The 16,301-nt window shown below is 41.3% G+C and overlaps 1 protein-coding gene across 1 annotated transcript in view; it reads left to right on the top strand.

The window, feature by feature from the left end:
• TRAPPC12 (trafficking protein particle complex 12) overlaps nucleotides 1-5,478 on the top strand; it is an 86,697-nt gene extending 81,219 nt beyond the window's left edge. The window contains exons 11-13 of the mRNA XM_015823297.1: nucleotides 2,438-2,538; nucleotides 3,537-3,624; nucleotides 4,826-5,478. Coding sequence (XP_015678783.1) covers nucleotides 2,438-2,538; nucleotides 3,537-3,624; nucleotides 4,826-5,068 — 432 coding nt within the window. The 3' untranslated portion in view covers nucleotides 5,069-5,478. The remainder of the gene's footprint in view (nucleotides 1-2,437; nucleotides 2,539-3,536; nucleotides 3,625-4,825) is intronic.
• Nucleotides 5,479-16,301: the final 10,823 nt, after the last annotated feature.

Genomic DNA, 16,301 nt, shown 5'->3' with positions numbered 1-16,301 from the left:
GGAGCAGGCCAACCACCAGCTGGCCCAGCCCAAGGGAGGTAAGGCACCCGCTGGAAAAGGGGAAAAAAATGGCGGACAAAAAAAATGGCGGACAGCCTTGCTTGGCGACCCCCATGAAATGGTCGATCGACCCCAAATGGGGTCCCGACCCACAGGTTGAGAACCACTGTTCTTAAGGAATGTTCCATGGGCAGGTGAATCAAAAGTAGAACTATGTCAGATAGAAACCAAATACTACATTCCCTAATAAGATTCTCATTCCAGCTATTAAGCACTGAAGTGATAATGTCATGGTTTGGGGTTCTTTACCTTAGGATCTGGGTAACCTGCCATCACTAAAGGAAGCATAAATTCTGCCTTGTATCACAGCGTTTTACAGGTGAATTATCAGGCCATATTCTCATTCGTTAAAAAAACTGCAAGTAGCAATAGCTCTTAGCGAGAGCCCTTAATCTTATACACTGCTCCATAGTGCAAGTAGGCGTAGTAGGGAGAAAGTGATTTCAAATATACGGGCAAGTCTATGCAGGTAGACTTCACTTAATGACTGCCTTGTTTAGCAACCATTCAATGTTATGACAGTGCTGAAAAAAAGTAACCTTACGGCCAGTCATTGCACTTATGACCATTAGAACATTTCCGGCAGTCCTGTGATTGTGCTTCAGGTGCCTCGCAACCAGCAGGCATTTATGACTGTCACAGCATCCCACAGTCACATGATCAGTAATTGCACACTTCACACTGTCAGCTTCCAACAAGCAAAGTCAAGGGGAGAGCTGGCAGTAAAATCACAAGTCGTGGTGATTTCTCATTTAACAGCCGTGTTACACAGAGTTGCTGGTCCCTATTGTGGTTGTTAAGCAAGAAATGTAAGAGAATAGATGAAGAACAAATTCAGGATTTGGGATGGCCAGGTCAAAGTCTACATCTAAGTACCAATATGAGAATCTAAGGGGGAATGAGGCTTTTTTTAGATTGGCAAATTCTATGATAGATCACTAAAACAAGCAGCAAACTTTGCTGCTATTTTTCATTCACTCTCTTGTCAGTAGGACCCACAGTGAAAAAGAGTGGCAAAAAATATTCAGAAAATTCAGAAGGGTATAAGTGCCTCTGCACAGAATTTTCCTCTGGAATCTGCAGAAGTTCATTCCAGTTTAGGCTGTTATACAGTCTCCTCTTGTAATATTCCCAAAGCAATCAGATCTTGAGACCTCATACAAAAGATAAAGTCTCCAACTGAATGTAGCTCAACGATCATGCTTCTGGAAACCTGAAAAGACTCTTGAGTTTCCTGCCTGTTTGGGACTGCCCAAAGCCCTTGGCAGTCCATAATATATAACCAAGAAGCTGTTTTCCTTTGAGCAATAAGCTCCATCTTGCAGCAAGGATAAAATAATAATCAAATAAAACTGTAGCCCATAATGACCCACTTTTTATACCCTTTTTTTTCACTGCGTGCAGTAAATTGTGCTGGAAATTGGAATTATTTTCCTGCTCGCTTTCTGACCCTCTATATAGGCCACTGAGCCAACAGTAATTAAAACCCCACCTGCTTTCCTTTCAGAAAACTTGGTCCATCTAGATCTCAGCCACTGAAATCCAGATGTTTGAAGGAAGGAAAATCACTTCATTTAGTCTATGGGAAAATTAGAATGGACGCAGATATACACCATTTGAATAAGACATTTACTGTGGATTTGTTCTTGCTGCCTTTTGGGCAGACATCAAACCTTTCTCAAATTACTGAACTTTGAGAAGCAACTGATCTTCCCTGTGTCTAATAGGAAATGTCTCTTGTAACAATCTCAGAACCGCTTTCAGTTCAGAGTAGTGTGTTCGTAAATGGAGGAATGTATTGGCTTTCAAAGGCCACTGATAAACATTTATATAAAATGCCTGGAATAAGAACTGGAAGGTTGTTTAATCAGCACTAGGAACAAGATACTGTAGGAACGAAGTGCCTTAACTGGAAAAATAAAAAGGGCTAAATAGCCATATCTCATGACACTTCTGTGTCAGAACAAATTTGTGAACAAATTTATCTGGGTTTTGGTTCTCTGGAATATTTTCTTGAATATTACTGAGCTATTTCTAAAGAATTTCTATTTAAGATTTGATGTAATTGGAGTGAGCCAAGGGCTAGATAGCTCTGAGAATCAGTATCTTCCACTGCTGCACATTGTCACACTTTAAGACCTAGAGTGTATGTGTGTGTGTGCGTGTATTAAAATCAATATTGACCCAAACCACTAATTTTACCTATGTATTGATTGGGTTAGAGTTGGTGTTTATATTTGCTGTATGTTACATTTTTCTCTTCTTTTGCTCCATAGTGTTGAAAGTAATTTATTTATGAAGACCTACCTATTGATGAGTCTCTCTTGTGCTTTGTTAATAGAAGTTAACTGTTATTTACCATTTATGTGCTATCCAGATTGGAGACATTAAAATGGCCGAAAAGTATTTTCAAGATGTTGAAAAAGTGGCTCAGAAATTGGATGGACTGAAGAACCAAATTATGGTTTTAATGAACAGGTGGGAGACATAAATGCCAAATTAATCCTAGACCTGATTTTGCAAAGAATGCACTGTGAACATTAAGAGGCCCAAGAGAATACCCCTTTCCCTTCATTTATCTTTTATGTAACCTCAGCTGCCAGAAGAAAAGCTGATTGGCACCTACCAGCCTATGAGATTTGTATGACATAGTGTAACCCTGAAAAAAAACAAAACCTTATTACAAGTTGTCTTCCTTGACGTGTGTGTGTGTGTGTGTGTGTGTGTGTGTGTGTGTTCTAGCCACTTTCACATGCAAATTTACTCCTGTATCAGCTTTACAGATTAATGCTGCAGTGCAGACTTACCTATAGCTACTAAGAAGAACCATTTAACTCCATGGAACATTGAATGTATTGGATCTAGAGTTGTGCTTAGCAAAATGTCATACATACTAGACGAATTTCATACATACTAGAGGAAGATGCCTTCCTCACTTTGAGCCTTCTCTCCTTCAGTTCCTAGTTTCTCAAAGTTGTACAGCATTATTGGGAGCACTTCCAAAAAGTATGCATGCTTGCTCTTGGAATAGAACATCAAAGAAACTAGCTAAAATCACTCATTGGAAGCTTCCGTGGCTCCCCTTCTTGTCTGTGAACAAAAAAAAATAGTTATTGAAGTGTACTCATTTAATATGTTTTAAGTGTTTATCTAAAATTGTGAAGGTCACAAACATATTTGCAAAAAATATATAGGAAACAGAATCTGCTGAAGAACTCCCTCGTAAGTTGGAACTCAACTTATGGTCACCTCTTCATAATGTATGAATTAGCTACTCTATCAAGCCATAGCTTCATGTTGCATTGTTTAATCTGAACTCTAAATTATAATTTAGATCCAAGATTAATTTATGAAGATCAACTGAGAGAATGCTCATGTGTATGAAAAAACAAGAATGTAGTTTCTTTTATAACTGAGTCATTTTCTGAAAGAGTACACACGTTCTTTCTCTTCTTCTTACTCTTATTATGTTTTAGAGCATTTCTCCATCTTGGTCAGAATAACTTTGCAGAAGCTCACAAATTCTTCACAGAAATTTTGAAGACTGATCCATCGAATGCTGTGGTAAGAAATCTTAATGTTAAATATATAGCAATGGCTCATAGGCTTTAAAAATATATTGTCCTTTAATGTGTGATTTATAATACAGTATGGATATACAGGTAGTCTTTGACCAACAACTATAATGAAACCTGCCATGAGTCATGATAGCCGTTAAGTGAAGCGCCCACATGGATCACCTTACAATGCCCCATCCCTATTCTTCCTGATGTTGTTAAGTGAAGCATGGGGTGCCTCGGGGGCCCTGAGGCAGGCCTTGGGAGACCTAGCATTGGCCCTGCCCTGGACCTCCCAAGGCCTCCCCCATCTCCTGAAGTACACCATGCTCCAGTTCCCACTCTTCTGGCCTCATTGAATTATAGCTTCTCAAAAAAATGGTGGTCACTTCCAGAATTGTGTCATGTGGTCCAGCAATGGAACTGCTTGCTATGCTTCCTTAACATAAGCTCCAGAGCACTGCAGAATGCTGCAGAGCTTGTGTTAGGGAAGAAAAGCCAGCCACCCTGTTACTAGACAGTATGGCATGATCCTGAAAGAAGCTGCAATTTTCAGGGCAGCCACTTTGAATTGTGGCTGCTCAGAAAATGGCAACCATTTTCAGAATCATGCCACGCAGCCTAGCAATGAAGCAGCTTGTCCTTCTTCCCTAACCCAAGCTCAGGAGATCTTCTAAAGGTAAGTGTGATGGATGATGTGGGTGAGGAGAAGGGTGTGGAGCACGGTGGAGTTTGGACCAAGCTCAAGGCCTGCAGAGATCCTATGTGGGAGATGGCGGGGAGATAAGTAGTTGGTTATAAGGACAAACAGTTGCAAAGGCACTGCAGCCATCATAACTTTGGGACCACATCACAAGTAACATTTAGGGTGTCTGCCTTAACTTTGAACAGTCACTAAGCATCCGGTTGTAAGTCGAGGAATAATTGTATACATTGAGGTAACAAGTATCAGTACTTAGCACAATCAGAATTTGTTTAGTGAACTTCACTGGAATGATGCAGAGTAATATACAGTTCAACCTTCTCCAATCTGGAACCCTCCATATGGATTGAAATATAAACTCCCAGAATTCTCAGCAATGAAGACAGCATCCAAGTCCCTTCCAAAATCAAAGCTTGGATAAAAAAGTATTTAAAATGTGCTGCATTTTCTCTAGAGTGGTTCCTTTAGATTTCATAAAGAAATCTAATATATCTATTTTCTCTAGGCTAACAACAACGCTGCTGTTTGTCTTCTTTATCTGGGAAAACTGAAGGATTCCCTCCGTCAGCTGGAAGGGATTGTTCAACAGGATCCTAAACACTACCTCCATGAGAGTGTTCTCTTCAATTTGACAACCATGTACGAACTTGAGTCTTCTCGCAGCATGCAAAAGAAACAGGCTCTACTTGAAGCTGTAGCTGTCAAAGAGGGTGACAGCTTCAACACACAATGCCTCAAGTTAGGATAAGCCCATCCATTTCTTTTTTGCTAAAGCTCATTTCAGAAGCTGTATATACCTCAGCTAATCTGTAAATGTTCCTCCAGCAAGTGCAATAAAAAAGCTCTTTAATTATGAATATATGGTAAAATTGTTGTAATATAGGAATTTATACACTGGTCTGTATATCATCCTCGGGATTTCCTGTTAATCTACCATCAAATTCATCCCTGAAGTTACTGCCAGCTTATACTGTATACCAACCATCAAAAGTATTCAGATGGAGTTTTTTTCTGTTAATAGTGACCTATATAAGCTAATTTGTCTTGATGGCTTTTGTTCTAAGGACATTCAGGATGTAGTGATTGTGTGTATAGAATTGGAGGACAATGGGGTGATGAATGGAAAAGGTTGCAATAAAATAGGAAATTATAAAGACAGGCTCCTGTCCAGGTGTTGTTGTTGTTTTTGTTTCTCTAAAGCAGTGCACCCACTCAATCCCCACAAACTATCCCCAAATTGTTTTGAGAAGAATTATGGGACACATCCTCCTTCACCTGTTTCAACCAGGCCTGCTCAATATGAAAACCTGCCATTTTGCCTTGTAACTTTACCCAATTAAGCAAGAAATTATGCCTAAATATTAATACTAGCTTTTCTTTGCTTTTGTGACCAAAATGCATCAGGATTTACCCAAGCATGTCAGAATAGAGGGCCCGATTGTATTTAGGGTAGAACAGACTCATCTAAAGAAAGAATCTGTTTATAATTCATTCATTAATCTTCTCTCCAAATTCTTCCCTTAAAGATAAGGAATGTTGTCCATCAAATGAATAAACAGCATTTGCAAGCAAAAATAATTTTATCTCTGAACATGCCCTCCCAGGCCCCCACTTGCCCCTGAAATTAGCTTTGAAGGTTGTTCCAGGACAAATTGGGAAACACAAGAGAGGGAGAGAACAATACAGTCTATTGGGTGAGCAGAAGCCTATTCATTTCACCTGGGATGTGGTCCATTGATTTATTACCAAGTAAGCTCAAGAAGCTAATTATTTGAAGGTAAGGATAGCTTGTTCAGATGAAAGAGGTAGAGAGAAACTGGATTCACATATCACATCCAGTCACAGCTTTCCCAATTATGATTCGTTAAATAATGGGGGCCCACATCACTCTGGGTTTACAATCAGTGGCTGCATATCATAAGCTTCTGTTTTCATTTGTTTGTTAGCCACCTGGGATTATTTTATGCAATACAAATGGCTGTATATATTTTTCAAATATATAAATACAATTACAACACCCTAAGGAAAAAAACAACAAACCGATCACATTTAGGCCAAGGGCAATATGATTCATCCAGAATGTCAGTACAAGAATATAAGGTTAAGCTAAAGCAGTGGTTCTCAACCTGTGGGTCGGGACCCCATTTGGGGTCGATCGACCATTTCACGGGGGTCGCCAAGCAAGGCTGTCCGCCATTTTTTTTGTCCGCCATTTTTTTTGTCCACCATTTTTCCCCTTTTCCGGCGGGTGCCTTACCTCCCTTGGGCTAGGCCAGCTGGTGGTCGGCCTGCTCCATCTCTGCCGCTTGCCAGCTACGCCTTGGCCGGCGCAGGGGGCGGAACCACGCATGCGCGGCGCTCCTGGGCAGGGAAAGTCCTCGACTTACGACCGGTTGGGTAGTCCTCGACTTACGACTGGTTTAGTTCTCGAATTATGACCGGTTTAGTCCTCGACTTACGACCGGTTGGGGTCACGGCATTAAAAAGGTTGAGAACCACTGAGCTAAAGCATCCTTTCACTTGAGAAGAATGGAGCAGAACTGAACGGTGTTCAAACACCGAAATTCTCTTCTGCACACTTAAGAGACAGAGGGATAACAGGCCTAATTATTGTGGCCATCAGACGGTACCAGTTGCCTTCCAATATGTTGCGGACTGCTTTATTTCCTCTCTTTTGCCCCGGTTCTGTCCCACCCTACGTGCACATTCCCACATAGGTGCGTCCACAGAAAAAGCCGCCTACAATGCTGGAGGGAGGCAGCCAAGTATATTGTACAGATTTGTCTGCCTGGATGTATCTATAATGCATAAAGTGCTGGCAGAGCATGTCAGCAGGTGCGCTGCTCTTATTGCTATGCTCCTCACACACTGCGCGCCAGCGAGCCCTGGATAATTCCAAAGGTTACTGTGACGGGTGACTGAATAGGCGACGAATTGACCTGCTTTAGAGGTGAAAATGAGGAAGCCGCCTCTCCGCCAGCATTAAAAGCCTGCTGCTGTTGCTGCTGCTTGAAAAGCCAAATTAAAATAAGGGACCTATTAAAACAAGAGAGCTGCCATTCAAACCAGACGGCGGGGAAGGAGGAAAGGGGAGGGGGGGGAGGCGGATTGCCTGCCAGCCAGCCAGCCAGCCAGGCGCGCTGCAAAGCTATTGCCGGCCCAGCTGATGTTTGTTCTGTTCCTGTTGTGCAGAGGCAGCCGGGCTACCCGGGCGGGGAATAACGAGCTCGAGAAGGATCCCGGTACAAAAGGGGAGATTGGCGATACGGCCCCGCTGGAGGACTGACTAGTTCTTCTGCCGGCCGGGCTGTTGAGCTGTTGGTTGCCGAGCCTATTTTGGGGGGGGGGGGGAGAAACGAGCCATCTTCCAGCTGGGATGAAAGGAAAAAAAAGAAGAGGGAGCGAGCTCAGGTGTGATTGTATAAGCATCAAAAAAAGGGGACTTATTGGTTGTCAGGAGTACTGCGGAGCGTGGGGTGGGGGGGAGTTCATTCCTTAGTCGGTATCCCGCCAATTTGCACAGGCAGCCATTTGCAGGAAGGCTTCCTTCCTCCTTGCACAGGCTTTCCTGAGCCCTTCCCGAAGGAGAGGCTGGTCCGCCTCAGGGAAAGCGCCTGACCCAGGGACGCGTGTACGGCAGCCCCGCCTCGGCTTCTGCCTGCCTCTCCTGCTCCAGCTGCCTCCTACGCGTGTAGGTGTGATAATGGGTTTTCAAAGTGCAGGTGAATCTCGCCCTCGTATATCTCTGGAGAGCAGAAGAGCGGTATTTTTTTTTAAGCAGGGCCCTCGAGAAGTAAAATCCCTTCCCGTGTGACCCCCAAAGGCAAGCGGGGCTACGATGGGCCCTTGCAACCTGGGCGGAGAAAGCAGAGAGAATTTGCTTCTGTTAATTTAGCTCCATGGCTGATCTCGAAAAGCTAAGCAGGATTGGACCTGCTCTTGGACTGATATAGACTGATATTCTATTTTAGAATAGAATATTTTAGAATAGAATAGAATAGAGCTGGAAGGGACCTTGGAGGCCTTCTAGTCCAGCCCCCTGCTCAGGCAGGAGAACCTATACCAGGGATAGGCAACCTTGGCTCTTTTATGACTCGTGGACTTCAACTCCCAGAATTCCTTAGCCAGCCATGCTGGCTCAGGAATTCTGGGAGTTGAAGTCCACGGGTCATAAAAGAGCCAAGGTTGCCTACCCCTGAGTCCTATACCATCTCAGACAAGTGACTGTCTAGCCTCTTTTTAAAAATCTCCAGTGATGGAGGGCCCACGATTTCTGGAGGCAAGCTGTTCCACTGGTTAATTGTCTTCACTGTCAGGAAGTTTCTCCTTAATTCTAGGTTGCTTCTCTCTTTGATCAGTTTCCAACCATTGTTTCTTTTCCTTCCCTCTGGTGCAGGGGTAGGCAACCTTGGCTCTTTTATGACTCGTGGACTTCAACTCCCAGAATTCCTGAGCCAGGCATGCTGGCTCAGGAATTCTGGGAGTTGAAGTCCACGAGTCATAAAAGAGCCAAGGTTGCCTACCCCTGCGTCTGGTGCTTTGGTGAATAATGTGACCCCCTCTTCTTTGTGGCAGCCCCTCAAATACTGGAATACTGCTATCATGTCTACCCTATTTCTTCTTTTCTTTAGACTAACCAAACCCAAATCCTGCAGCCGTTCTTTGTATGTTTTAGTCTCCAGGCCTTTGATCATCTTTGTTGCTCTTCTCTGAATTTTTTCCAAACTCTCAACATCTTTTTTGTGATATGGTGACCAAAATTGGCTGCAGTATTCTAGATGTGGTCTTACTAGGGTTTTATAAAGCGGTACTAATACCTTGCGTGATCTTGATTTTATTCCTCTGTTTATACAACCCAGGATTGTATTAGCTTTTTTGGCAGCTGCTGCACACTGCTGGCTCATGGTCAAGTGATCGTTCACTAGGACTCCAAGGTCCCTCTTGCAGTTACAGTTTTTAAGCCAGGTCTCACCCAATCTGTTCTTGTACCTTTGATTTTTTCTGCCCAAATGTAAAACTGCTTTTCCCCACATTGAAACTCATTTTGTTGGATAGGGCCCATTGTTCAAGTTTGTCAAGATCTTTTTGGATCCTGAGTTTGTCTTCTGGGGTGTTGGCTACTCCTGCCAGTTTGGTGTCATCTGCATATTTGATGAGTTCCCCTTCAATTCCCTCATCTAAGTCAATTATGAAGCTATTGAAGAGTACTGGGCCTAAGATGGAACCTTGTAGTACCCCACTGCTTACTTCTCTCCTTGTGGATGTAGTGTCGTTGAGGACTACTCATTGAGTACGGTTTGCCAGCCAGCTACAGATCCATCTGGTGGTGATGTTGTCTATTCCACCTTTTTCTAGCTTACCAAGGAGTAGGTTGTGGTCTACTTTATCAAATGCCTTACTGAAGTCTAAGTATACTATGTCCACAGTATTTCACTGGTATATTAGTTTAGTCACTTTGTCGAAGAATGAAATAAGATTGGTTTGGCGTGATGTTTTTAACAAATCTGCTGGCTACTGGTTATAACTTTGTTTGCTTCTATTTGTTCGCAGATCTGTTTTTTGATTATCTTTTCTAGAATCTTCCCATGTTAAACTGATTGGTCTGTAGTTTATAATAATAATAATAGTAAAGTTGGAAGGGACCTTGGAGGTCATCTAGTCCAACCCCCTGCTCAGGCAGGAAACCCTATACCATTTCGGACAAATGGCTGTCCAGTTTCTTCTTAAAAACCTCCAGTGTTGGAGCATTCATTGCTTCTGGAGGCAGGTTGTTCCACTGGTTAATTGTTCTAACTGTCAGAAAGTTTCTCCTTAGTTCTAGGTTGCTTCTCTCCTTGATTAGTTTCCACCCGTTGCTTCTTGTCCTGCCTTCAGGCGCCTTGGAAAATAGCTTGACTCCCTCTTCTTTATGGCAACCCCTGAGATATTGGAACACTGCTATCATGTCCCTCCTCGTCCTTCTCTTCATTAAACTAGACATACCCAATTCCAGCAACCGTTCCACATATGCTTTAGCCTCCAGTCCCCTAATCATCTTTGTTGCTCTTCTCTGTACTCTTTCTAGAGTCTCAACATCTTTTTTACATCGTGGTGACCAAAACTGGATGCAGTATTCCAAGGCATTGATTAATACTTCACGTGATCTTGATTCTATTCCTCTGTTAATGCAGCCTAGCACTGTGTTGGCCTTTTTGGCAGCTGCAGCACATGGCTGGCTCATATTTCCTGGGTCTGTTTTTTTTTTTTCCTTTCTTGAAGATGGGAACTACATCAGCCCTTTTCCAATCCTCAGGTACTTCCCTGGTGTTCCAAGATTTTTGAAAGATGTGGTGTAATGGTTCCGAGATAAACATCTGCCAGCTCCTTCAGAACTCTGGGATGTAATCTGTCAGGCCCCAGTGATTTATATTTGTCAAGGTCAGATAGGTGCTCTCTTACCATTTTCTTGCCTATTTTAATTTTTGTTTCTAATTTGTCTTTTGCAGTGGGTTTTTTTTTTTTGTATGTTGGGCTATAGTTTCTTTTTGTGTGAAGACTGATGCAAATAATGAGTTAAGCAGCTCTGCTTTCTCCCTGTTGTCTGTTATTTCCTTGCCATCCTCTCTCTTTAGTGGACCTACAGTTTCCTTGACTTTTTTCTTGTTGTTAATATGTTGAAAGAAACTTTTTTTATTATCCATGATTTCTGTTGCAAGTCTTTGTTCTTTCTGAGCCTTTGCTTTCCTGACTTCATTTTTGCATGTTCTGGCTGTCTGCTGATAATCGGCCTTAGTTATGTGCCCCTCTTTCCATTTTTGTGTATTTGTCCTTTTTGTCTTTCAGTTTGTCAGAGATCTTTATGCAGCCATGCTGGTTTCTTCCTGAATTTCTTGTTTTTCTTTTTCAGTGGTATGTGTACATTAGAAAACAAGATTTTTAAAAAATATATCCCAGAAGAAAACAATGGAAAGTTAAAATTTTGTTACCCAGAAAACAATGAAGCCTATCTTAAGAGATTTCAAAGATAAGCTATGGCTTATTCACTGACATTGATTGAATATACTGTACCCCATTTGCCTGGGTTTATTGATGCTACACCAGGAATCATGACATTATGTAATATGCTGAATGATAAATAAGCACATGCTAAGCCAGAAAGCTGAGTGTAAAGTGCAAATATTAATCACATTTTTTACAAGCCTGGTTCACACAAGATGCTAAACTATTGGTGGGTGAACCCTGGTCTACAAGCTTTATGCTGTACTCCATTCCATGTATACAGTATATCCTTCAGTGGTCATCCAAGTTCATACTACTGAAATTTAGCAGCAAAACTGTAGTCTTTGTGGCAGCACAATTTACCTTTTACCAAATTAAATCTTTGTCAGGCTTACTGTAATTGGTTTGAATTGAAAGACAAATTAGTATTATTTCCTCTGCCGCACAGAACAGAAAGGGAACCAAAAATCTCAGTTCTCCTGTGCTCTTTCCCCATCTGTATGAAGTCTTCCCAAATCTTTTAGCAATAAGGAAGTGGTGCCCATAAGAAAAAAGATTCCCAATTTTTACTAGTCATTTATTCAATAAACCATGATTAAGCAAACCATTAATGTATGATACAAACCCAGATAATTAAATCTTAGTTCTTTAAAGAAGAGATCCCATTCCAGTCCCCCTGTGAGGGAGGCTGGTAGTTTCAAATTTAGAGAGAGATGATAGATGATGGATGGATGGATAGGTGATATAGAAGATGAGAGAGAGGGAGGGAGATGAGAGGGAGGGGGGGCTGGTATTTCAAAGGGCCTTAAAGACCTGGCTCTTCACCCAGTCTTTGGAGAGAATGGCTGATGCTTGCTTTCTGTTTCCCTCTGGGTTTATTCTCCTTGCCATCATTGTTCTTTTCTGCTGTTTTTGTGGGTTTTGTATTATTTGTTTTTAAACGTTTTAATTGTAAACTTCTGAGTTGCTGAATGTTGGATGGCATACATATTTAAAACATTATCAAACTAGGTTTCTGCTGTAGTTCATGCTATGCTAAATTTCAATTTGTATTACCATGGTTTACTGCAGTAAATTAGATAGTTAATCCATTTATTTGCAACCATAGGTTTTAGTAAAAATCCTTATAAAATTACAGCAATCCTTACTGGCTAAATTCATCGCCCCTACAATTAATAGCAGTTATCCATCAACATCTTCCTTGCAGTCACTGCAAGCAAAGCAACTTGTTTTATTACATGTTGCTCTACACTGGTCAGCAGGAAATGGATTGTAATAAACTATGATTAGGTGGGTTCACATAATATGCTATGCTGTAAACCATGATTTGAATAATGTAATGGCTAGAGTCACATTGTGCTCTAAATCCAAGCCACACAAATCACATTATGGTTTAATGTGATGATGTACAAACTCAGCTCCTGGTTCTTGTATAAGTCACTTCATGATTTTGTAGAATTTCGTGGTGCTTATGCCAACATTTTCTTTTTTAAGTTCTTCCTTTTTGAAGTTGAAGCATTCAGGTGCTGCAGGGAGATTTGGTAGGGACAGGGAATAGGAGTCAGAATTGACAGAGTTTGGACTCCAAGTTCCATCAGATTCAGCTAATCCAGTGACCAGTGGCAAGAAGTGGTGGGGGACATAGCCAAAATATCAAGTATATCAGCTTATCTATTCCACATGTTTTTTTTAATCCTCTAAAAACAGTGTTATAATTTGCCCAGTATATAGGAATGACAAGGGAAGCACCCCACCCCCAAACACATCTCTTGACCCGTTATCATTTCAGTTTCAACCCATCAGACAACTGTTCCTGTACAACCCCAAGACTTACGATCAGCGAAAGAGGGCAACAATGGCAACCATCCACGAAAAAATGGCTGATTTTCATCCTGAGCACAAGGGTCTGGTACTGTGTTTTGCTCTCAGGGAAGAAAAAAAAAAGATTTCTGCATTGAAATCTCTGCCTGACAGCCAAGAGAGGATTTCTGTCGGACCAGACAGCATGTGCCAAGGGCTGGAACAGCAGGAACTTAGCAGATGGGCTTCGCAGACAACTGGCACCACACCACCGCTCCATGCCCTAGTAGGCACCAGCCCTTTCGTGGATGCTAAATTTTTAATTCTGAAATTTAAAAGAACAAGCAAATGTCCTGGGGGTTTCAAGCTGCTTCTTGATTGAGAGCGGGCAGACGCAGCGGCTGTCAAACCAAAGTAAACAGCGCCTCTTTGCTTGCCTAATTAAGAGCACCAATCTTTACCTCTTCAAACCAGTCAGCAGTCTCGATTACCCAAGGTCTTCAAGTGCTCTTCTGGTTTTTAAAGGGCTATTCATCATGGCCAGCCATTTTTTTTTCCTCCCAAGAAGCAAGCAAAATGGGAAAAGAGCAAAAACATGGATGGAGGCTCAGTCGCCATGAAACAGCCCACACTCTGGATGTGCCAGTGTGATTGCAGAAGGACAGGACTTGAGTGCAATCCTGTCATCTGGATTTTTTCTGGTCGGCCAGCTGGTTTTTGTTTTTGAAAAGCCTTTTGCTGTCCACGATCTTGTATCTTTCAGTGACAAGTAAAAATTCACAAAGTAAAACATTCCCCAGCATGTATTCTGCTGTTTTAGCCTTTTAATTCTGTTGTAATCTCCATGGAGAACTATGGTTCAATTAAGAGCATAACAGATATCTAAAGTCTAAAAGGATTCTGTTTTAAAATAAATTAGTGCAGGGGTGTCAAACTCACAATGTCACATGACGTGTCACGGCGTATCGCGATTTTTTTTGCAATTGCCGGCAATGGGATGGGCGCAGTTTCGCTATGATGCATCCAGCCCACGGGCCGGCAGCTTGACACCCTTGAATTAGTGGATGCTTGTTTATATTCATATAAACTATTCATATAAAATATTCGTATTTTAACCCACAAAGGCCACAGTTAAGTTTAGAGACCAGGAATGGAGGTGCTGCAAATCCAACAAAAGCCTCTTTTTCAAGAGGAAGCAAGTTCCTTTTCTGATTGCCGTGGAAATCAAGGTGGAGGCAAGCTGGGTTCATTCTAGGAAAGAGGACACCGTCATTTTCAACATTTAAATAAGGCCTGGCTTGTTACTGATTGCAGAATAGACACATTTTTCTTTTTTTATGTCATAGCTTTTATGCAACAATTCAAGAGATTCTGGGTTTTCGATAGGAGCTTCCATACAATTTGGCTGTAAATTAATTAAAAGGGTGAAGCTGGATTTATGAGATCAGGGCTGTAAAACACCACTAGGTGGCAGTAAGGTAATAATACAAGTAACTCTTAGCTTTTTGCTGCCATCTAGCAAGTATCTTGAGTTTTACAGTCCAATTCCAGCCATTTCATTGTCATTCTTCACCAAGCTCAAAAATTCCCAATGTAGAACCTTAGCATTTTTCATAGACTGAAACAGAATCCTCAAGTCAGGCAGTTATTGCTCTTCCATAAAAGCAGAGAATATCAGAACTCTTTAAAGGAACTATATAGTTGCAGGAAAGGTGATGGTTGCTTTAAGTCATATCTAATTTTGAAGGAGCTGCAGTAATATATTTGGTAATATATTCGTGCTCTTTTTTTTTTTTAATCAAATGCTGCATTTTGCACAAACCTAACAGACGTGGAACTAATGGAACATACTGGCAGCCTTTTTAGAAGGCAGGCAAGCAGAAATATAGCTCCCACTTGTTGCTCTGCTGAAGCACCAATGATTCACTCATCTCTGTGGTTACTTGTGCATTTTCTCATTTAGTTCAGCAGCATCTCTCTGTCCATAGAGATGTATTGACTTTTAGAAACTACTGCAATAGGGAGAGTGAGAAGAATCTAAATCAGGGATTAGTCAATTGTGTAGAACTGTGTAGAATGCATCAATAAGAAAATAAATATCTGCATTTTGGTGGGCTTACGGGAAAGAAGCCTAGATCATTTGAAAATTAAAACAAAATACTGTTGATTCTCTGTACTCCTTGGTTATATTCCCACAATTCTAAATGGTAAAATAGCTACAGTTTAGCCTAGTTATGTAAATCCAACCTGTATAGTTCAGAAGACTGTATAAATAAGCTGCCTAGAGTTGCCTTGGCAAGATAGGGCAACATAGATGTCTAATAATAAATAAATCCAAGAAATGTGGTCAGGTAGATAAACTGGTTAGCCATAGGTAAATATACTGTGTAAATGCAGCCACAATTTCAGGCTTGGTTACCACATTTTTACCCTGCCACAATCAAAAGAATCTCGGCACTTTGTATAGAACATAAAACAAGTTAAAACAGTGTTTCTCAACCTTGACAATTTTAAGGCATGTGGACTTCAACTCCCAGAATTCCACAGCCAGCATTGCTGGCTGTGGAATTCTGGGAGTTGAAGTCCACATGCCTTAAAATTGTCAAGGTTGAGAAACACTGAGTTAAAACATCCATGAACTAAACTGAAAAGAAGCCATCCATAATGTAGAACAGAAAAAAAATGATGTCATATATAAGCCTATGAGAATGCTCTCCAAAAAAGTTCAGTCTTTTTAAGAATTTCTGAAAAACAGGAAGGGTTTCGATCTAATCCACTGTTTTCCATATCTCAGCAACTTTAAAGATGTGTGGGCTTGAATCCATACATCTTAAAGTTCTTGAAATTAAGAAACACTGGTCTACAGTAATCACCACTAGAAAGTCTGCTCAAAAGCATTAGCCCTGGCCCAGAAAAGCAGCTTCAGCCCCACCCCACCCCAAACCTCTTAAGCCTAACAACTTTTTAAATATTTGAAAATGAAATTAGATTACATTTAATTCAATATAGTTTTATTGAATTTTAACTTTAGTTAATTAATGTTTTGATTAATTTTTATCGTGATTCTTCTTCTGCGGCATCAGAATTCCCCACAGCTGCTATGCATTTTGTAAAACAACATGGGATATATCCTGGTTGCATATCAGCCAGGCTCACGTTGGGTTAAAACACGGTTGGCTAGTCGGCGGCTCATTTACAAACAT

Source organism: Protobothrops mucrosquamatus, unplaced genomic scaffold, assembly GCF_001527695.2.
Source record: "Protobothrops mucrosquamatus isolate PMUCROS unplaced genomic scaffold, P.Mucros_1.0 scaffold1826, whole genome shotgun sequence".
Taxonomy (NCBI): Eukaryota; Metazoa; Chordata; class Lepidosauria; order Squamata; family Viperidae; genus Protobothrops; species Protobothrops mucrosquamatus.
This window is presented reverse-complemented; position numbering and strand designations above follow the sequence as displayed.